Source organism: Notamacropus eugenii, chromosome 3, assembly GCF_028372415.1.
Source record: "Notamacropus eugenii isolate mMacEug1 chromosome 3, mMacEug1.pri_v2, whole genome shotgun sequence".
NCBI classification, from domain to species: domain Eukaryota; kingdom Metazoa; phylum Chordata; class Mammalia; order Diprotodontia; family Macropodidae; genus Notamacropus; species Notamacropus eugenii.
Genome location: NC_092874.1, coordinates 284,793,358 through 284,816,293, shown reverse-complemented (window position 1 = coordinate 284,816,293; position 22,936 = coordinate 284,793,358). Strand labels below are relative to the sequence as shown.

The 22,936-nt window shown below is 42.2% G+C and overlaps 1 protein-coding gene across 2 annotated transcripts in view; it reads left to right on the top strand.

Annotated features, from left to right (window-relative positions):
* The first annotated feature begins 1,403 nt into the window (after window positions 1-1,403).
* GNPTAB (N-acetylglucosamine-1-phosphate transferase subunits alpha and beta) overlaps window positions 1,404-22,936 on the top strand; it is a 93,755-nt gene continuing 72,222 nt past the window's right edge. For both annotated transcript variants that reach the window (XM_072655730.1, XM_072655731.1), the window contains exons 1-2: window positions 1,404-1,629; window positions 20,949-21,034. In XM_072655730.1, the coding sequence (XP_072511831.1) occupies window positions 1,513-1,629; window positions 20,949-21,034 (203 nt within the window). In that variant the 5' untranslated portion in view covers window positions 1,404-1,512. The remainder of the gene's footprint in view (window positions 1,630-20,948; window positions 21,035-22,936) is intronic.

Here is a 22,936-nt window from a genome sequence, read left to right as displayed (position 1 = left end):
GCTGGCTTGAAGCTCAACATTAAAAAAAACGAAGATCATGGCAACTGGTTCTATCACTTTCTGGCAAATAGAAGGGGAAAAAATGAAAGCCATTTCAGATTTCATATTCTTGAGCTCAAAAATCACTGAAGATGGCAACTGCAGTAAAGAAACTGGAGATGCTTACTCCTTAGAAGGAAAGCTATGGCAAATCTGGACAGCATAACTAAAAAGCAGACAGGTCACCTAGCTGACCAGAGTCAAAGCTATGGTTTTTCCAGTAGTAAGGTACGACTGTGAGATTTGGAATATAAGGAAAGTTGAGCACCTCAGATGCTTTTGAATTGTGGTGCTGGAGAAGACTTCTGAGAGTCCCTTGGGCAGCAAGGAGATCAAATCAGTCAATATTAACAAAAAAAAATAATTCAGACTATTCATTTCACGGTCAAATACTGAAGTTGACATACTTTGGACATATAGAGAAAACCGGACTCACTGGAAAAGTCCCTGATGTTGGAGGGGATTCAAGGTAGGAGGAGAAGGAGACAGCAGAGGATGAGATGGATAGATAGTGTCATGGAAGCAAAGAACATGAACTTGGGACAGATTTTGAGAGAGTGCAGGATAGAAGGTCCATGGAATCACAGAGTTGGATTCTACTGAAGGAGTGAAGTGTGTAAGCAGTGAGGTTTATAAAAAACACTTTCAAGGCTGCGAAACTCTTTAAATGCATTGCCTGATTTAGGTTCTAAAAGGTTAAAATGGCACTGAGACTTTTGGGACGCCCTGCACGTAGAGCACTTTTCAGGCTTTGATGGTCTAAAACCCATTTTTACTGCAAAGGCCTCAATGAAACAATGTATGCAAAGGGCTTTGCAAACTTTAAAAGCATAAACCCCACCTTTTTAAAGTGTTCAAAGGAGACTATGTTTAAAATACTCTGCAACCTTGAAAATGTTTTTATGAAGGGAGGGGAAGCTCAGATGAGACAATGTATTTAAAGGACTCTGTGCTTGGCTGGGTGGGGTTCGAATGATACAATGTATTTCTTTAAAGGGTTCTGCAACTTTTAAAGTGTTTATCTAACCACACTTCTGCAGGAGCGGGGACCTCAGATGGAACGCTGCGTTTAAAGAGATCTGCAACTTCTAAAGCACTTAACAAAGCACACTTTTCTCTGCGGAGCCCTTCGAGCCTCCCGCCACTGGTCTCTAGTCTGCTCGGGCTGCGCGCGCCGCTCAGGAGCGCACGCGGTGGGCGGGTTCTGCGGCGGCACCTTGAGCCTGGCAGGGCAGCGCGTCCCTCCGCGCACCAGGGGGCGCTGGCGGCCCGAGGGGGCCGGGTAGCGCTGGGAGCGTGGCCGCCGCAGGCCCCGCCCCCAGCCTCGCTCTGGCCGCGGAGCGGGTTGGGGGCGGGGCCAGGCCGGCAGCCTCCCGGAAGCGGCGGCGGCGGCGGCGGCGGCTGGCTCGGAGCTGAGCCCGGGACAGGCGGCCGAGGCCAGGGCGGCCATGAGCGGCGGCGGGGGCGGCGGCGATGCTGCTCAAGCTCCTGCAGAGGCAGACCTACACCTGCCTGTCGCACAGGTACGGCCTTTACCTGTGCTTCGGGGGCGTCGTTCTCATGATCGTCTCCGCCTTCCAGTTTGGAGAGGTGAGTCCGCGCCGGGCCCCAGGGGGCTACCTGGGGAGGGGGGCTCTGCTACTCCTCGCCCTCCCCACGGGGGGGGGCCGTCTCTGCGGGGGTCCTCGCCATCCCGCCCCCCCACGTGCTGTCTCTGCAGGGGTCCTCGCCATCCCGCCCCCCCACGTGCTGTCTCTGCAGGGGTCCTCGCCATCCCGCCCCCCCACGTGCTGTCTCTGCAGGGGTCCTTGCCATCCTGCCCCCCCCCACGTGCTGTCTCTGCGGGGGTCCTCGCCATCCCGCACCTCACGTGCTGTCTCTGCAGGGGTCCTCGCCATCCCGCCCCCCCACGTGCTGTCTCTGCAGGGGTCCTCGCCATCCCGCCCCCCCACGTGCTGTCTCTGCAGGGGTCCTCGCCATCCCGCACCCCACGTGCTGTCTCTGCACCTGTAGCGGGGAGGGAGGGTGTCTTGCTTTCCCTCCATATACCTTCTCTGCAGAGGGAGTCCCAGCTTCCACCCACCCTCGGGTTCTGGCCTCTGCACGGGGTCTCTGCTGCTCTTTTCTGCAGGGTCTCGCTATCCACCTTAGTGTCGTGTCTCTTGGGAGGGGTCTCAGCTAAACCCCTTCTCTTTATTTTAAGGGGTTCTTTGCTACCCTCTAAGTGTTTTTAATTTTTATCTCTCAGTAAAAACGAAGGAAACACCACTTGATGCCTTTTTTATTGTGTGTGTGTGGGGGGGGCTCTCTGCTAATGGCCGCCCACCTGCTGATTCTTCTGAGACCTCCAAGGTGGAGAGGTGCAGCCCTTACCACTTTTCCTTCCCGCATCTTTGTTTCCCCATCTCTCCCCATCTCACCCCATCCCACAGCTTCTAACTTCACTTCCCTAGCCCTGATCCTTGGGGAAAGGCTCTGCTCAAATCCTTCAGTTTGGAGAGAGAAGTAGAACCCTCACCCCCTACCCTGACATCTCCTAAATTCCTCCACTGAATCTATTCTACACCATTTCCCCCATTATTACCTGTCATTCTAGGAAGTTTGGAAAGGTGTGGCCTTCTTCATCTCTCCTTGTTTCCCAAATTTCTCTTTTCACACCCTGAAAAGTTTGTAATCTCTGTCATCTTTGTTCTGCCTTCCCCTTCATACTCTTTTTAGAGGGAGGGAGAAGTCAGTTTTAATTCCTTTTAGTTTAGAGGGGGTGAGTCTTTCACTTAAGAACCACCCCATCTCCCTTTGCGTAAATCTTCACTTTCCCAAGGTATCCTGAGCTGCTCCAACTTAGGAGAGGTGAACCTCTCACCTGTATCATCCCACTTCACCTCTTTTGGCCTGATGTTTCCTGAATTTCTGTCTCCCTAACCCTGGAAGGTATATGTAAATGTTGAGCATCCAGCTCTGGGAATACTAGGGACACAGTTTTAAATAAATCTGCATTGGGGCAGTTAGGTGATGAAGTGGATACAGCACCAGCCCTAGAGTCAGAAGCACCTAGGTTCAGATGCTGCCTCATACGCTTGCTGTGTGACCCTGGGCAAGTCACTTACCCCTGATTACTTCCCAAAATAAATAAATAAGTTAGTAGATTAATTTGCATTTTTAATATTTCTGCCATCTCTTAAACCTGGTTACCATCAACAAAACAATATGTTAAGCCCTGATTTGTAGCATTTGCCAAGTTCCAAGGAGCTCACACAAAAATTTCACAATCAGCTCCAAGCCAATACAGGCTGACTTGAGCAGACTCCTTTCCTGAAACTCAAAAGTCCTACTATTCTCATTATTCATTCCCCTCACACTGCCTTTGGGGGAGAGTTCTTATCTAAGCCTTCTAGTGTGGAGAGATGAACACTTTGATTCAGGTAGCACCTCCCCATGATGCCCTTGGCCTTCTGCCATTCTTTTTTATTCTTTATCCCCTTGCCTACCATTCACCGTGTGTGTGTGTGTGTGTGTGTGTGTGTGTGTGTGTGTGTGTGTGTGTGTGTGTGTGTGTGTGTGTGTGTGTAGGGAAGATATCATTGCCTAGTCTTCCATTTTGAAGAAATGATCCTTCGCCACCACCACTACCCATGTTCCCAAATTTCCATCTTCCAGTTTACACTTGTCAGTTTAGACATTGTCCCTCTCACTAACCCTAAATTTGGCATGTCTTGGCCCAGCTTTCCAGTTTGGAGAGGGGAGTCCCTTTCTGGGGGGCTAAGAACCTCTAAACCCCCATTAACCTTAACCCTTACCTCCCAATTCCCCAGTATACATACTCCCTTTCCTTGGTGGGGAGAGGAAGGTGTATCAGTTCAGTTTGTAGAGATGAGTTCTTGGCCTGATGCCCATAGGATCATGGATGTCAAGCTAAAAGGGATCTCTGAGGTCATAGTGTCCAATCTTTTCTCTTTGCACATGATTCAGCTGAGGCCCAGAGAACTGAAGGTCACACAGTAGTAAGTGGAAGAACTGGGATTTGAACCCAGGTTCTCTGACTCCAGAGGCAGCTAGATAGCGCCACAGTGCAGAGTACTGAGATAGGAATCAGATAGATTCATTTCCCTGGATTCAGATGTGGCCCCAGACACTTACTAGCTGGAGGACTCTGGGCAAGTCACTTAACCCTGTTTGCCTCAGTTTCTTCATCTGTGAAATGAGCTGGAAAAGGAAATGGGAAACCATTCCAGTATCTTTGCCAAGAAAACCTCAGAAAAGGGTCACAACTGAAATGATTGAACACCACCACCTCTGACTCCAAATCCATCACTCCATATTTTACTCCCTTTCCTCATTTCCCAAATCTTCACCTCTGTAAGGTGTCCTGAGACCCTTAAATGCCCACCCTTCTGTTGTCTGCCTCCCTACTCCTTTTTTTTTGGCGGAGAGGGGTAAGGTGTGGTCATCTCAGCTCTCCATCTTGGAGAAGATGAGATCTGCATCTCACCTGACCTTTGTCTCTGCATCTTCCACCTTAGTTCCCCCAGGGTCCATTTTTTATTCACTGTGTGGTCTATACATATGTCTCCTTTTCTGAGTCCTGGCCTTCCTGTCTCAGCCTTTCTGCATTCCTCCTTTTTTTATCTCTTCTTTGATCCAGGACACTTTGAATCCTGTTCCCTCCCTTGTCCTTTCAGCTGCCAGGGTATTCATCTTTTAACTGCTTTTAACTGCAATTTTTTCAGTTCCTTCATTGAAAATCCCTGCTTACTTCTAAAAGGCCTTGTTCTTGTCTCCACTTTATCACCAGAGTTTCTGCCAGTTTTTCCACCTTTCTTGGCCAGCCTTGTTCCTTTGCCCTGCCCTCCTGTCCCCCTTTCCCTTATTTGCTCCTTCCTACTCCTCCTCTTTCCTTACTCCAATATCTGGAAGTGTTTGACCTTTTAGAGGCTTTTAGAATGGTATTTGAGTTTTGAGGGGTTCAACCCCACTGATGGGTTAAAGACTCCAGGGGACTTGGTACTTTCTAATTCTTTACTGTCATTGCCAGGTTTTAGATTTATATGCACTTGTTTCAAACAGATTCCTCAGCATAGGTCATCAACTGGTCCATCTGTAGTTTTCCTTTTAGATTTGTATGCCATCTCATGATCACAAGACCAGCTCAGGCTCCAGGGCACATGACTCTGTGAGGCCAGCTCCTTTGGACTTTAGCACAATGCATCTTGCGGTGCAGCACAGGCAATTAGAGAGAGAATATAGATTTATCATGAAGATAAGTCCAGTCTAAAATTCTTTAGAATGAGTATATGTTAAGACTGCCTTTAGTTGAATTAGAAACGGTTAAGAGATGTTTGAGCAGCAGTTGGGGAAGCCCTTAATGGTACCCTATAATGTACCTAAAATGTCTTTGAGTGAAGAAATACATTAGTTGAGGCACTTTCTTGTAGTTGTTTCACTTAAAACTGAATCACTATTTTTCTCTTGGCATGATTTTTATTGAGGTAATAAAGAGTTGAGTTATTAATAGAGTGTGTGTATGAGTATATGTGTATACAGGTGCAATTTATCTTGAATTTTTGAGGGGTTCTTATCTAACAACACATTTGTGATATATTTCTTTTTAGTACTCCTCAGTTCAAAACCTTCTTTTTTGTTGAATTGAATTTTGCCTACAGGACAGGAATAAGCCTTAAAAGTACTCCCCACTGTGAGTGAACACATGGTGTGGATGGTGCATTGTGCCCTCTTTTCTGTATGCCATTTTGTGTATGTGGTCTTTAGAATCTATGTTTTGACCCATCTGAGATATTTTAATTTGTTAAAAAAACCCATTAAGTTTTAAGTCAATTACATCTAGGTTCATTAATATAGGCACTTAAGAAATACTTGCTGACTGATACATACTTCAAGGAACAATGATTTCATTGACATGTGGGCTTTCTCCACTGAAGCCAGTTTTACTGGCATAGTGCATTTATAAGTTACATGGTTTCACATGTTACTTGGGCCCAGGATGTCATCCCTGGAGGCTACATTCAGAGATAAGCCTCTGTGCATTTAGCTAGGCTGGTTGTAGGCTATGGCAGTCCATTGAGTTTGATAGGACCAGAGAGACCACGTGGGACTGCATGATTATCCATCCTGATGCCCACCTTCAAGGTCAGTCCCACGTTCTACCTCCCTGCTAAAGTCAGCCTTAGTTATAGAAGCTGCTGCTAAACCTGCTGGTTCACAAATTACATAGTGAGTGCTTCAAGGTTTGCATTGTATTTTACCCAGCATCATTTGATCCTCACAGTAACCTTGTGAGGTGGGTGTTATTGTGGTTCTTATTTTGCCACCCAAGAAGCTGAAGTTAGATGCCACGCCCAGGCTCACACAGCTAGCGGCCAGGCTGACCTTACAACCCAAGTCTTCCTGCCTCAGTCCAGCTCTTTCTCCTCGCTACTTCCCAGGGCCTCTTTGGAGTAAGCAATAGACCAGTTTATTCATTTTCCCAGAGGTTTGCTGTAATACGAACAAGTCCTACCTCGAGCTGCTGGAGTTGACCATTCTTGTTACATACTTAAGTGTCGTCGAGAGAAACTCTGGTGAGGATTCAATAATATGGAATGTTAATGCATGCACTGTGGTCAAGAATCCTGGTTAACAAAAACGGAAAGAAAACGAACATCTTACAGAATTGAGAAATAACGGAACCTAAACCGGTTCCCTCAGCCCCTTCTAATCCCTCTTGTATTCATTTGTCCTCTTGTAGCCTCCCATTGCCTCTTCGTTGCATTAGCTTCACTTGGACTAACATCACTCTGCCAACTTAGCTAAAACTAAGATTGTTTTCTTTCTCTGTGCTCTTTGCCCACAAATGCTCCTTTTTCCCATTCTGCTATGCTTAATTCCTCTTCACTTATTTTCTAGTGTCCCAGTGTAGGTCATCATTCTTTCATTCAGTTCTCAGAATTTACTAAGATACTCTTTTTTCTTTAAAAAGAAAAAATATATTCAGATTTTGAAAAATACCAACAATCATGAACATTTCTATTTACAAAGAACAGAAAAAAAGATTGCAAATGAAATCACAAAATTTTTAAAATAGTATTTTATTTTTCCAGTTATTATAAAGATGATTTTAACATTCATTTTTTTATAAAATTCTGAGTTCCAGATTATTTCCCTCCCTCCTCCCTAAGACAGTAAGCAATTTGATATAGGTTATATAAAGCCACACTTTTTTATTTACAACTTGTATTTTTTTTATTTTGGGGGGCAGTTGGGGTTAAGTTACTTGCTTAGGGTCACACAGCTAGTAAGCATCTGAGGTCTGATTTGAATTCAGGTCCTCCTGATTCCAGGGCTAGTGCTCTATCCACTATGCCACCTAGCTACCCAGCTTGTGTTTTTTTTTTTTAGAATCATATAATATGTTTGTTGTATTTGAACTTAGGGAGATGAGTCTTCCTGACTCTAGGACTGGTACTCTATCCACTGTACCACCTAGGTGCCCCCATAATACATGTTAGTTTCAAAACTAACCTTTGTGTCTATTGCTGCCTCTAAACTTCTTTCTATTCTCTTCTGTGCATTTTTAAAAAATGCTTCAAAGATATTCCCTTCTTTGTCTTTGTTTAGAGTGGTCACTATATCAATACTCCCCCTCTACATGCTTCCTCTGCATTCTTCCCCAAATCAAAACAAAACCAAAAAACTCAATCCCTTATAAATATAGGCAAGTATAACTAATCTACATATTGGCTCTGTTCAAGAATGTGTGCTTCATTTGGCACCAAGTCCATCTTCTCTCTGACAGGAGGTGGGTAGCTTAATATTTACCTGAATGTACATAATTTTTATTACCAAAACCTGATTCTCTCATCTTAAATTTGTTTGGAAAGTTAAGTGACTGAATCAGTATACCTAGAATAAAGACTATACATTTTCATTTGTAAATTAAAATTATGCAATCAACACAAGTATTGAACGTAGCAAAATTTGCGATGTGTATTGGCACATGTTTAGTTCTATATCATATATACATAGATGTACACATATACACATGTATTGCTGCATGCTGCCTACCAGATGTACTGCGTACATGCACGACTCTGGAGTGCAAACGGAAGCCTTGGGAGGACCTTAGTTATAGTCATTGCCCCAAGTGGGACTTAGGGAAAGTCAGCTGCTAAACGTGGATACCTCCAGGGAGTGGGTTTGAATCCATTTTTTCATTTTGAGACAGTTTTTATATTCTCCACTGTACATGTTCCTCTTTCAAATGAGCATGTTTGCCAGCTCCCTCATTTCCAATGCATCTCTCTTATCTCACCTCACTCCCTACTCCAATTCAACGTCTCTAGTCTTTTTGAAAACTTTATCTAAAAGCATACCACTGCCTCCCTCCTCTTCCCTCAGTTTCCTTATTCATAAAACAAAGGTAATGGGATAAAGAATCTTCAAATCCGATGATCTTCTATTCCACAGCAACTAAAACAAATGAAAACAAGTTGTCTTGGGTTTTTTTTTTAAAGGAAGCCTTCTGCTGTTTCCTGTGGAAGGCATATGAAACTATATAACATACTTCTGGAAAATTCAAAATCTAGTTGTAGTTGTCACAACCTAAAAGAGAGTTTTTCCTCCCATAGTGGGAAATGGATAAAAGACTAGCCATTGACATTGACATAACCATTTCCTATGAAATGTAAATCATTATAAACTGATCCAGGAAAGAAGACCAAAGCAACCTAGAAATTAGTTTAGACAAACATTTACCTCCTTCCTGAGCAGAGAAAGATGGCAGCCACAGGCAGTATCGATTTAGAATATGAATTGCTTTGTAAAATTTAGTAGAGAATTGTAGAAGACTGTGTAGTATATCCTTGTAAAATTGTTTTTTTAAATGGAGAGGTCAGATTTTCAGAAAGCTTGTGAATAGACCCAGTTAAGTCTTAACATTCCAAGAATGTTTAGAATGACATTGTAAGGAGTTTTAAGGAGCAGCCAAAGAAAAAGAAAAGATGTCAAAGATTTGCCTAGATATTGCTACCAGCTTTCCTCTGCCACTTCTGTAGTGCAACTTGCCAGTCCACAGTGTGTCACATGAAGGAGATTTGGAACTAAAGAAAACAAAAATGGATATAAAGAGAGTTTTTCTTTGTTGGAAAGAATTTTGAGGCTATTGAGAGATAGATGCTCCAGATACCTGCAAATGGCTAAAATACTAATAACTTAGCAAAAGTCAGAGACCCTATTTTTAAAAAAGAAGTAATCTAGAGAAGAACGTCCATAACAACTGACCTCTGTGCCTATTTCCCCATCTTTCCTTTGATGGAAGCATGAGAAGGGAATAGGCAAGCTTTCATGGCAACGGAACTCTACAGTGGAGCACACATTTATAGTCACGCAGCCTACTGAAAGTCAGAGGGAATCCAGGAGCCTTTTGGCCTTATTGCTTCAGTAGAGCAAATGTCTCTTTATAGGCTCCCCTCTAGCATAGTGTCTCCCAAGTATGTTAAGAGCATATGTGAATTCTTTAAAACAGAATTTTGTTTAACCCTCTGGTGATTACCAGTATTCAGTGAAGAATAAGACAAGGAAACATGCTTGTCAGAGGTGCTTGCCATTGTTCTGGAGGATGCTCAGGATTGAGTTGAAGAAGGCGGCTTCCCTCTGGGTGGTAAGGTCTTTTGAATGCTTCTGTCTCTGGGGATGTTATGCAGGTTGTCCCTAGCCTAACAACACTGCGGAATCTCCTAAATGAGATCTGTAATTATTCAAGAGTTATTGTATATATATATATATATATATATATATATATATATATATATATATATATACACATTTATGTAAGTTTGTATGTGATTATCCATATAGGAAAAACCAAGTGGTCTGTTGTCCACATTGAAAGATGCCAACAAATGAACAGCTTGGAGCGCTGGTTCACCAGTATTCGTATCTTAAACAACATAGATGAATAATGAACTAGGGAATCAGGAGGAGCACAGGGTTGTTTGCTTTGGGGGAATTGCCCAATGTTTTTAATGACCTCAAGCTTCTACCTACTTTTAGAAATTTTTGTTTTCCCCGTGATACTGTTTGGCTGGGACTCATGGCATATCACTGCATTTGAAGAATTCAGATTGTAGGTTGCCTTAAGGTCAAAGCAGGAGCTCATTTTGTCAAGAGACTTCGAGTAAGATGCAGAGACACAGTCTCAACTTTGTTAAATGATTTGAATTATAGCCTGCCTAGAAGGAGAAAGGGGAGATTGGGATAAATAGTGTTATATGGTGGTATAATAGTGTCACAGGAAAATCATTTCTTCTTTATCATAACCTCTCTGATTTCTTTTTTCAGTTTTCTTTTGCTGGGAACTTGTCAAAAATTATATTCATCACCATCTTATTTATTATTTATTTAGGCCTTCACATGATCCCATGTTGGGTTTGAAGACTGCTGAACAGACATACTTCCTACCTTCACAATTAAGAACAAAGTTGATGATCAGAAATTCTTAAGCATATGTGTAGAATCTAAGCATTCAGAACTAATAGATTGAATAATTTATGAGACTTGGACTTAAATTAAAGTAGGGAAGATTTACAATATAAGATAATCTTAGAACTGGAAGAGATCTCTTGAGGGCATCTAATAACCAGTATCTGAATTGGGAGTCTATCCTCTAGAGGATCTTCTCCCCAATAGTTAGTCATTCCTCATATTCTTTGTTTCCTGTGATATTGCATTACAGTCACAGGCCATGGACATTTCCTAGTTGTCAGGTGCCTATTTTGTTCCCAGTTTTTTGTTGCCACAAAAAGCACTGTTCTAAATGTTTTCATATATGTGGACTTTTTTGCTTGGTTGTTTCTTTTTCTTTTTTTACTTTCAACAGTTAACTCAGGTTTTCCTTAAAGAGTGGAGAGCCTACTTCAGATCAAAGTATGAGTTCAAGTCCCATTCATGATACGTACTCTGTGACGCTGGACAAGTGGCTTAAACTCTCTGTCTTCTATGACTATAACTATAGTATATTGCAGAATAGATAGAATAAGTGTCTTTACTGAGAGTTCTACATGCCAATGAAATCATGGGTGTAGTCCAAAAAAAAGAAAAGAGACCTTTGTTTCTATTTCTCAGTAATCCTGAATAGTTGCATGATTCTCTCTACCTTCATTCAGCATCTTGTGTGTAGGTATGAAGGTGGTGAAATGTGGAATCTGTCGAAGGCTGAAGCTTGGCTGAATGTGATCAGTGATATGATAAGGGGCTTCAGGAGAAGAGGACAGTGTAGAAAGTTGAATTGGTTCACCAGGGGATCAGGGTGAGGAGATAAAACTAGTACAGGGGAAATGGCCTGAGAGAAAACTGAGATCAAGAGATGAGAGGTCATAGTACAGATGAAGAGTAGGATGATTTAAAGAAGGCAGAGGGAGAGGGGAAAAACTGAGAGGTTCTGGTCGCATAAGGGGATTTCACAATTCTTGACCACAGAGATGGTACTTGTGAGTCCTGGCAAGATCAAAGATAGAACCAGCTTTGTTGTATCTGAGGTTGAGTGGAGGAGCAGCTCATGGTAGGTTAATAAGCTGAGGAACCAAGTAGTTAAGGCATTTGAAAATAGAATCATTGTCAATGTTGAATTCCTCTAGTGTGAGGTCAGGAGTTGGGGAGGAGAGAATTCTAATCCTTCCATATAGTATACCTTTGAACACTTGAAGACTATTCTCATGTCCCTTCTAAGAAGTCTTCTCTTTCCCAGTTAAACATTCCAGATCCTTTGACTGATTCTCATTTTCCCTCCTTTCTGGAGTTGTAGATGCTCTCCTTCAGAATAGCGTGGGACTCCAAGCGGAGCACATGCATCTGCTTGTGGTCTGACCACAGGCTTGCTCTTCAGGCAGCTTGAGATCACCTTAGCTCTTTCAGTTGCATTGTTGACTCAGATAGATTGTAGTTTACTGAAACCACAAGATCTTTGTCTCCTGAGCTGATGTCTAGCCAAACCTCCCGTCTTGTACTTCATGCTAACGTGCTTGGACTTATTAAAAATCGATTGAACCTAAGTGTAGCACTTTGCATGTCTTTCTCTTCCATTCCATCATATTAGATTAAGGGCATCATCTTCACCTGTTGAAATCAAGGAATAAGCATTTATTGAACACCTGCAATGTTCTGTTGTGGCTGAGGGGGATGAAAGAAAGGGCCGGGGGTCCTAAGAAAGAAACAAAGAGCTTACTTACGTTCTCGTTTTTTGGGATCCTGACTTGTCATACGTTATTTTACTTATCCCTTCCAAGTTTGTGTCATTTGCAGATTTGATGATCCCACTATCATTTTCTTCATCCTAGTTCCAGACAAATGTGAAATAGCTCTTCAGGGACAGATTCTTGGGAAACTGGCCCACTAGAGTTCTGCCTCCTGGTTAACATTGACTCGTAAATGACTTTCTGGTCATTCCTCCATCTTAGAATCCATCTGACTTCAGTCTAGTCATCTTACCTGCAAGAATTGCGTAACAAAGTTTGTCCAGTGCTTAGATGAAATCAGAGTTTGCCAGGACTGGACTATTCTCCTTATCTAATAGTTTGCTACTGGATTTTTTTTTTCAAATGGGGCAAGTGAAGCAACACTGGGTAAGGTAGGGGAAGGAGTGTTAGACATGGAGTCTGGAGACCTGAGTTAGAATCCAGCCTTAAATAGGGAAGTGACCCTGGGAAAAGATGCTTCACCTCATCTATAAAAGGGAGGAGATTATAGCTTGTATTACCTAGCCTGCCTTACAGAGTTGTGAGAAGAGCATTTTGGCAGTCTTGAAATACTATAGGAAAGTTAGCTGTGATTATTGTTATTCTGACTTGTTATTGATGAAGCCTTTTAGTGACCACTACTTTCTTCTCCAAATAATCACAAACCATCCCTGGCTTTCTTTAAATCCCAACTAAAATTCTGCCTTCAACCTAATCCCTCATAATTCCAGGGTTTTCCCTTTAGTTATTTGCTATTTATCTTGAATGTTGCTTTTTATCTATCTATTCGCATGTTGTCTCCCTGCAGATTGTAAGCACCTTGAGGTCAGAGACTGTCTTTTTGTATACCCAGCATTTAGTGTGGTACCTGGTACATAGGAGGTGCTCGCTAAACCTCGTCTGATTGATTATTTAATCATACACTTGAGAATTTTTCCAGCAACGAAAGTCAGGCTCAGAGAGCAGGATCATGTTTTACCTTGAAGCATCTCCAGTTGCCCATGATTGTTCGTTCCAGTCGATCAGGAGTTACATCTAACCATTCTCTTAGTACGCTCAGATCTAGTCCATCCATCTAGGTACGACTGCTCTCTCACTGTCTATTTAGTGTGGTTTTCAATTCCTTGCTAACGATGTTGCTTCTTTACTTCTTTGCCCCAAGATTCTTCTTAGCAAAGAAATGTAAGATTGAGGATTGGAAGTTCTGCCTCCTCCTCTCATCAGTCACCTTTTCTTATCTTCTTCTCCCTGGGTAGTTCTTCCCTTCCTTTGATTCTCTTTCCACTTAAGTAACTAAAAAAACCTTTTTGTTGTCTCTAGTATTTCTTGCCAGCCTGACTTTTATACTGTTGACAGTGTCTTTCAAGGGACTGCCTCTCCCATGCTATTAAATTGAGACATGCTATCTAGCGTAACATTAGAACCAAGCCAACCAGATCCAGTAAGTCTGGTTGTATGACCATATTTCTGTTGTGTAAGTTCTAAGTCTGGCCCTGGGCTTAGCAATCCTTTGTGTTCTCTAAAATGGAAAGGGACAAAATGGTCTTAGGTGAAGTTCATTACCTCACTGATTTAGAGATAGGAGGGAGCTGCCTAAGGCTGTACAGGTAGAAATGTGAGTACCGGGTTTGTACCCACATCCTATGACGCTAAGTCCTTACTGTAGTTAATAGTTATAAATGGAGAGATGTGCTCATCAAAGTATATTAATGTTGTGGAAATGTTCTGTGCAGAATTTTAAAAGTGAAGGAATTCATTCTCTAAACACAGAGAGGTTATCCAGATAGTCTGTTTTTTTGGGTTATGTTGTACTAATTGCATCAAACTTTGAAATGATATAAGACCCCTTCACCTTCACATACACATTTATTTTTGATAGAGACTTTGTTCCTATGACGGTCCTATGAAGTCTGTAACAGAATCATAAAACTTATCTGGGATACTGAGAGGTTGAAAAGTTTCCCCTGGGCCATATGGTGAATACATGCCCAAGGTAGGACTTGAAATGCAGGTCATTAGCAGGCCTAGGCCTGTATCCACTATGCTGCTGTTAATACATTCTGTTCACTCAGAAGAGACTGACCTTATCATCAACCCATGAAACACAGAATGGATGAAGAATTCATATTGTGCAAGTTATGTTGTGAAGTCTATCCAACTAGCTCATCAGTGTGTATACTTTGGGGCATGCATAGCAGAAGTGAATTTGGGCCCAGAATCATCTAGACCAGTTACTCTTAAACTATGGCTCGATGGGGTCATGACTCATGGTTTAAAAAGCCCTGAGAAGATGGGACAACATCTCATTTGGAATATTGTGCAGTCTTTTCAGGTCCCCTGAGTTTCTCCCTGCTGTTGAAGGTCTTCTTTTTTAATACCAATAATTCTCCTAGTTTTATTATATGTTTGCAAATCATGGGACACCCCCTCCCCCCCCCGTGTCAGAAAAATGTCAACTTAAGGTATCCTAAAGGCCTCTGCAAAGGTGTACACTGTGTATAAGTAGGGAGCCCTGCATGATGAATGGTGATTTATCTCTGAGAATTGGCTTAAAGGTAGAAAGCAAGGGGTAACAGAGGTACACCCCAACAATAAGATTCATAGCCAAAAAAGCAGTACAAGAAGCAGGGGAAGGATTCAGGGGATTTGTGGAGGACAATAACCACACAAGGTACAGACATCAGCGATGGCAGAGGAAATAGCTGCACTTCTGTATTCAGAGATCCAGAGAACTTTATGCACTATACTGCGTTTTTAGGATGTGTTTTCCAAGAAGGGTAAGGTTTGGTCTCAGCCCTCAGGGAGGGGATGCAAGTCAGCACCATCTCTATGAGAAATAGTCTCATAGAGTTGCTTAAGAGCATTGAGTTTAGTGACTTGCCCAAGTTCCTACAGCCAAGTATTAGTCAGAAAAAGAGCTTGAACCTAGGGCTTCCTGCTTTTAAGAACAAGTCTTCTGTCAACTGTGACAAGATTTCCTTTCTGAGAAAACAGCTAAGGTGCAAAAATGTCAAAAGTACAGCCAAATTGTAAGAGATAAGGAATATGACAGTAAAGGAAATGTCACAAGGAGTCATCGAGTGAAACAGACGAGATCATGAGTTGGGTTTAGGTGGGAATCCCTTGTGGGCCAACGTCGTTGGAGAGACTTCCTGCCTGGGAACTTCAGCTTCAAACCTTTGAGTTGTTTTGTTTTTTCTTTTTTTTCCCCACCCCTTTTAACCATATCTCATTTGTTGCTTTTAGAGATAGAAAAACACTTACATGGATCTATGTTCATTGGGAAGGGTAGTATTGAAATTTTTGTGGTTTGCTTCAACCCCAAAGTCCCTTAGAATCAATACTGTCTCTGTATAAGTAGTGGGTTGTTTTGTGACAAAATCCCACTCTGTTCTCAAGCTTTCATAATGAAGTGAGATTTTTCTTTTCAGAAATTATTTTGTAAGTGCTCATTTTACTACTAACTTGTTGAGTGGCTTTTGATTCTTAGAGCTTCAGTTTGTTATGAAAAAGAAACATAAAAGTGTAGTGCATTTTTCTAAGAAGAGCTGAAGGTTGAAAGGAACCCAAGCTGGTAAGCAGAGCTAAGACTGACAAAGGGGAAGGTTGATATTGGATAAGAAGGGTTTAATTACTGACCACAGAAAGACCCTGGAGCAGCTCCATTCTTTTTTTTTCTTTTTTGAATCAATTTTTTTTTATTTTTAATTGTCAGCATTCACTTTTATAAGATGTTGAGTTCTAAAATTTCCCTCTCTCTCCTCCCCAAGATGGCATGCATTGTGATACAGGCTGCACATGTGCAATCATATTAAATGTATTTCCACATTAGTCATGTTGGGAAAGAAGCATCAGGACAAAAGGGAAAGACCATGAGAAAGAAGACACCAAAGAAGAGAGAAGAGCATGCTTCCATCTGCATTCAGACTCCACAGTTCTCTCTCTGGATATGGTCAGCATTCTCCATCATGAGTCTTTTGGAATTGCCTTAGATCATTCACTGCTGGGAAGAGCTAAGTCTGTCAAAGTTGGCCATTGCTGTATTGCTGCTACTGTGCACAGCGTTCTCCTGGTCCAAGCAGTTCCAGTCTTAATACTCTTTGTTTTCCTTGCCAAGGAGAATGGATTTGGGACCAAAAGGACAAGTCCAAAATGTCTAAAATAACTTGGGCCCAGATAAGCTGCATCTTAGGGTATTGGAAGGTGCAGTTGTGGTTTCTTAGTCACTAATAACTTTGACTACTGTGGAGAACAGGAGAGATACCACAAAAGTAGAAAAATGGCAAAAGTCCTGCTGATTTTCCAAAAAGGGGCTGGCAGCCAATGAGGGGTGATCATGGTGAGCATCTGAAGAGGATGTGGTGGGTCAGGAACAGGCCTTGCTAGGCACACAAGGAAGGGTTTTTACAGTGGAGAGGAAGGAAAGTGGGGAGGGAGCTGCACCATGCTTGAATCGCACTCATCACAATTGGTTTAAAGGGGGAAGCATGCATAGACACCCTCCTACCAGGAGGGAAATAGGAGGGGAAGGGAGAAGTGAAGTGGGAGGGAGAGTGATAAAAGGAAGGACGAATTAAGGGTACAGTAGTTAGAAGTCAAATAAATTTTTGAGGAGGATGGAATAAGAAGAGAAGTATAGATAAACCTATGGGTTTGAGGAAAATAGCAGAGTCATCCCAACTGTGAATGGTATGAGTTTATCCATATGGCGGAAGTGGATGGTAGAGTGGATTAGAAACCAGAATCTGACACTGTGGTTTACAAGAGATACTTGAAACAGAAACATGCACAGAAGTAAAATAAAGGCTGGAACGGAATCTAGTATGCTTCAGTGAAGTAAAAAAGTCAGGGCTAGTAGTCATGATTTCAGACAAAGCAAAAGCAAATATAGAGCTAATTAAAAGAGATAATCCTGGAAACTAAAGTGCCAAGGACAGTAAACTAATATAAAAAAAATTTATAGCCAGTTTCTCTGATAAAGGCCTCATTTCTCAAATATATAGAGAATTGAGTCAAATTTATAAAAATAAGAGCTATTCCACAATTGATAAATGGTCAAAGGATATAAACAGATTTCAGAAGAAGAAATTAAAACTATCTACAATCATATAAAAATGCTCTAAATCACCATTGATTAGAGAAAGACAAATTAAAACAACTCTGAGGTACCACCTCACACCTATCTGAAATGCTGGAGAGGATGAGGGAAAATAGGTAGACTAATGAACTCTTGGTGGAGAAGTAAACTGTTCCAACCATTCTGGAGAGCAGTATTACTACTGTGTCTGTATCTCAAAGAGATAAAAAAACAAAAGGGAAAAGCACCTGTATATATGCAGCAGCTCTTTTTGTGGTGGCAAAGAATTGGAAATTAAGGGGATGCCCATTGGTTGGGGAATGGCTCAACAAGTTGTGATGGAGCAATATTGTTCTATGAGAAGTGACAGGGAGGTGGTTTCAGAAAAACATGGCCAGACTTATATGAACTGATGCAAAGTGAAGTGAGAAGAACCGGAAAATCGTTGGGCCCAGGAACAGCCATGTAGGAAAGATGATCAACCATGACAGACTTGGCTGCTCTGATCAACACAGTGATCCAAGACAATTCCAAAAGACTCATGATTTTTTAAAAATGCTATCCACCTCCAGAAAGAGAACTGATGAACTGAGTGCAAGTTAAAGTATAATTTTCTCTCTTAACTTTTTTGTCTTATTCATTCATTTATTTTATGGTTATTATAGAAATATGTTTTGTATGAATTCACATGTATAACTGATACCAGTATATTGCCTGCCTTCTTAGGGGTGGGGAGAAGGGGTGGGAGGGAGGGAGAGAATTTGGAACTCAAAATTTTAAAAAGTATATTCAAAATATGAGTAGTAATTTTAAAAAAAATGGACCTTGCTGGACTAACTTTATATCTGTGTTCGACAGTTTCTGGACTGAATGGAAGAGGAAAGAATTCTTGGTCAGTGGTGAGACTCTTTGTCTCCGAGCATCCTAAGAGTGCTCAGTCTGTGGTTCATTCCATTAGTTACTGTGTATGTGGTTCCATAGTCCAGAGATGGACGAATCCTGGGCTGCAGCTCACTGTGGCAACCTCTTCATGGATGCCTAATATTTATCTTCCCTGAAAGCAGTGGACAAGTGACAAGTGGCTGAGGTTAGGACAGGAGATAGATGATAATAGTGTATGTGTTTAGGAGAGCAGTTTGGTGAAGATCGGGCCCCTCAGTCCAGGAGAATTTCTTCTGACTCTGCGTCGCATGCTTAGCTCCCTCTTTTTGAGTTGTTTGCAGAGGAGTTTTCTTTCTAGAGCATTCTGCAAACCTTCAGTGAGTTAAATTTGGGTTGCACCTTGATAGTTGGAATTAAACCCTGATGATTACAGGCTGCATTTCCCCCCAGCCCCTTTATTTAAACTGGAGAATTTTCATCTGGTGCCTGCATACTTTGTTGAGCCCCACTTTAGTCCGTTACAAAAACTAGCTATGGTGTCCTAAGACTTCAGAGCTAAACAGAGGGGACAAAGGGAAGCTGTAGCATGCAAGAAAGAAGAAGGCAGCCTTGCAGTGAGATAGCGGCTGCAATCCCTGAGGACACTCTCCAGAATATTTGGAAATGTGTTGAAAAAGATCAACTTCTCATTTGCTGGTTTTGTTCATGTATATAATGGAAGCAGTTTGAAGACCTTCAGATGAATTTATCTGATGAAAGAAATGGTAGAGGGAGTTTGCACATGTGTCCTTGAGGGTAGGGATGGTCTTGTGATTGGCAGTGCCTCCTTCATTGTAGGTACTTAATACCGAATGTAGAAAAATAGAACGTGTGTGAGTGTGTGTGTGTGTGAGTGTGTGTGTGTGTGTGTGTGGACCTGTGAATTAATTGATAAGGGGAAGTCCCAGTAAATTTCCTCTATCAAAGCAGATCTGTACCTTCTCTACAATTTCTAGTCTTAGAGAGTTGGTTGGAGTGCTGAGAAGTTAAGTGACTTGCCCAGGGTCACTCAGCAAATGTGTCAGCAGTGGAGTAAGAAGCAGGATTGGAGCCCAGATTTCTGACCACTTCTGCCTTTCCATATGTGTAAGATGTGTGTGTCTCTGTGTCTTTGTGTAAAAAAGGCAAGTGTAAGGTGGGCCAGTGTCTGTTGACCTGTTGGGTAAGAGATGATTACTAAGGCTTTTTTTTTCTTCAGGAACATACAATTATAGGGGTAGATCAGTCTTACACACATTGGAAAACAAGACAGAGGCACCAACAAACATTCATTAAGCACCTATTGTATATACACAGTAGGAGGAAATGGTTTAGGTCAAGAGTGGAGAACCTGCATCCTCAAGGCCACACGTGACCTTCTTTAGGTCCTTGGTTGCAACTTTCTGAGTCCAAGTTTTACAGAACAAATCCTTTTATTAAGGGGATTTGTTCTGCAAAGTTTGTATTCAGTCAGATGGCTGCACTTGAGGACCTAGAGGGCCACATGTGACTTGGAGGCTGCAGGTTCCCCACACCTGGTTTAAGTAATGCATGGTCTCTACCCTCTATTAAGATTGTTAGCCATGAGCACAGATCAGGTACTAGAGGCTGTTCTCTCCATATTTAGTCTTCTCTCTGTTGAGCACCAATCACCCCTGAGGGCCATACCTCTGCTTGGGTATCCCATGTGGAGGGAGCACTCTTCCTTCTCACCTTCCCCTGGAGAGTTCCCCTCTTCTTACATGACCTAGCTCGAGCACCAAGTTCAGTGTGAAGCCTTTACAGATCTTCCCAGCTGTTTCCTCCATGCCAGAATACCTTATGTTTATGTAGATTTGTGCTTATTCTGTGTTTTCAGCGGTACCTGTCTCCTATGTTAGATTGTAAGCTTGTTGGGAGGAGGGGTGACTTCATTCTTTGTCTGTGCTCCAGGCCCTAGGACAGGCATGGCCCACAGTGGGCACCTCAGTCCCTTGCCCTTCTTATTGAAATCTGTGCTGCTTTTCCCAACTGGTCCAAGATTGTGCTCTCCTGGCAGTCTTAGAGTCCCCAGGCCCAGTGGCTCATAGGGGAGCGGTTATTTTTAGGGTTATTATTAGGAATAATACATTTTTTAAAGCTAGTATGTATGTAAAGTTTGCAAATTGTTTTACAAAGGAGGTGTTTGAAAGAGATTGAACTACAGTCTCTTTCCTGTTGCAGAAGCTCCTAATCTGTGGGTTTGGGCTCTGTAATTGAAGCATTGCCATAAGTAGGGGCATTGCCATACTTCTGAGCAATGGCTGTAATTTTTATAGAAGAATCAATGTAAGCACATTCAGTTTTTTCTAACTTCATATCTTGAAAATAGTTACTGTGCCACAAAGGAAGCAGCTCTTGAGCTGTGTCACCCCCACCCCTTTCAATCTGTCAATCAGTAATCATGTGTTAAGTGCCTCCTGACGTGCCAGGTACTGGGGAAAGTTCTGGAGACACAAGAAAGGTAAAAGAGAGCTCATAGTGGATCTAAGTTATTTTGGGGATAATCGCATTGGATAGATCTATGAAAGTATTTTTGGAAGCAGTGCCTCTCCCCTTCCATTCCCACCACCTTGGGTCCCCAGCACCTTTGGGAGTAAGGAGAAAGGTGCAGAGACAACAATGACTCTGTTATCCTTTAATGCCAAGAAGATGTCCTATGATGTAATCATTGAATTTTCCTTTTTCAGGTTGTTTTGGAATGGAGTCGGGACCAGTATCATGTTCTGTTTGATTCATATAGAGATAACATCGCTGGAAAGTCATTTCAGAATCGGTAAGATTTTGTTTGGAGATGATTATTGGACTTTTGGAATGCTTCCCGCATTGTAACTTCCACACAGTTCTTTGGGAGTTTGGTAGGTGTCTGTAGAGAGTATGTAACTGGTTCCGTTCATTCCATTTGAGTTTGAGTGCTTAGTTGAGCTCTAAACTAGACATCACCATGTATTTGGTCCAGATCTCAATATGCATTGGGAAACCAGAAGTCCCCTTGGAATTTTTTCTATGATGTAGATAAGGTAGAAGTTTTTCTGGAGTAGCTACCTTCATATGTTTCCCCTACTTACTGTTCATTGTATAGACTTACTATACTTTGTGAGCTGCCTCTGGTTGCCCTGTATAATTTCAAAATCTAAATTGGAGGCAGCATGGAACTGTGGCTAGTGCTGTGGGCTACATGTCAAAAAGACATGCATTTCAGACAAGTATTGGCTGTGTGAATCTTACTTAACTTTTTTAACCTCAATTTCCTTGTCTGTAAAACAAAGGGGAGAAGGTGGACTGACCTGTGAGGTCCTTTCCAGTTCCAAGTTTTTTATCCCCTGATTTTTTGCAAAGAAACCAACTGCTCAGAAAATTGGATATTAAGATGGTCTTTAAGAACATGTGTTTGTACTAAGTGTGTATATCTATATTTTTCCTAATTTTAGATAGCATGAAGCATCATTTGTTTTTATGACAGTATTTCAGATCATTGAATCGAGTACAAATGGATTATAATATGCAAGTATTTCAGTAAACTTTTAAAAATATTATCCTTTGGACATTTTCAACTTTAATAGAAAATGCTTAAACTTGTATGCATTTTCTCCTAATGGGAATAAATTAGAAAAATGGTTCTATTTTTTTTTTATTTAAAAGGAATGTCATTCTTTTCATTTTTCAACCTCTTGTTGGAAATCCTGGAATCTGGCTATCCTGCTAACGCCTCAGGCTCAGTGTGACCAAAGGTTTTATCCTCTTCACTAAACCTTTCACCTTGCTTACTTCTGTTGATGGCCTTGCCTGTCTCCCAGTCCCCCTCCCTTCACTCTTCCAGACCCAGAAGCCTGAGGCATCCCAGAGCTCTTGGGGGGGCTCTTGAATCTGCTTGTCTGTAGCCACTTCCCCATTACCCCTCATTCTGCTCTCTGAGACCAAGCAGGATAGCTCTGACCCCACTCCATGATGGCTCATCACATGCTTGAAGGCAGCTGACATGTGGTGACACCCCCCCCCCCCCCCCATGAAGGCTTCTTTGTAACCCATTTATATCCATCTCTTCATGTGGCATAATTTCCACTTCTCTCACCAGTGCTGGTCAAGCTCCTGGATATACTTGTTCGTAGATCAGCTTATCCTTCCTCAAAGGTGATGATGTCCAGAACTAAACTGTTTGTCATTTGGAATTCTACTCCCTCCTTAATTGGTCCTTGATACCCCATGTGAGAGCAGTCTTTGCCCTCCTTGAATCTTACATCTCTCACTCAGTCCCTTCTTTCTCTCGTTCCTTTCATCTTTCTCTCTTTCCTCTCTCTTCCTACCTCCTTCCCCCCCTTTCTCTCTCTCTCTCTCTCTTTCTTTCTCTCTCTCTCACACACACACTCACACACGCATGCACATATTCCCTTACATTTTAGTTATTTATGGGCTCCTACGCTGTGTAAACCTGAGCTAGTATTAAAAGAGGGTGAATGGTCTAATGGAGAGGAACACCCTGGGGCTTTGAGTTCAGATGTTAAAGGTTAGGTGCTGGCTCTGACACGGTCTCCATGGCCTTGCTTACTGTGCTGCCGAGATCTTCATGCAGCCATATTGCAGCTTAATCTGAGCCTCAGTTTCCCCGGCTGAAATGTAGGGGTAATAACAATACCTCTCTTATGGTTGTAAGGAAAGCACTTTATAAAGCGCGGTGCTG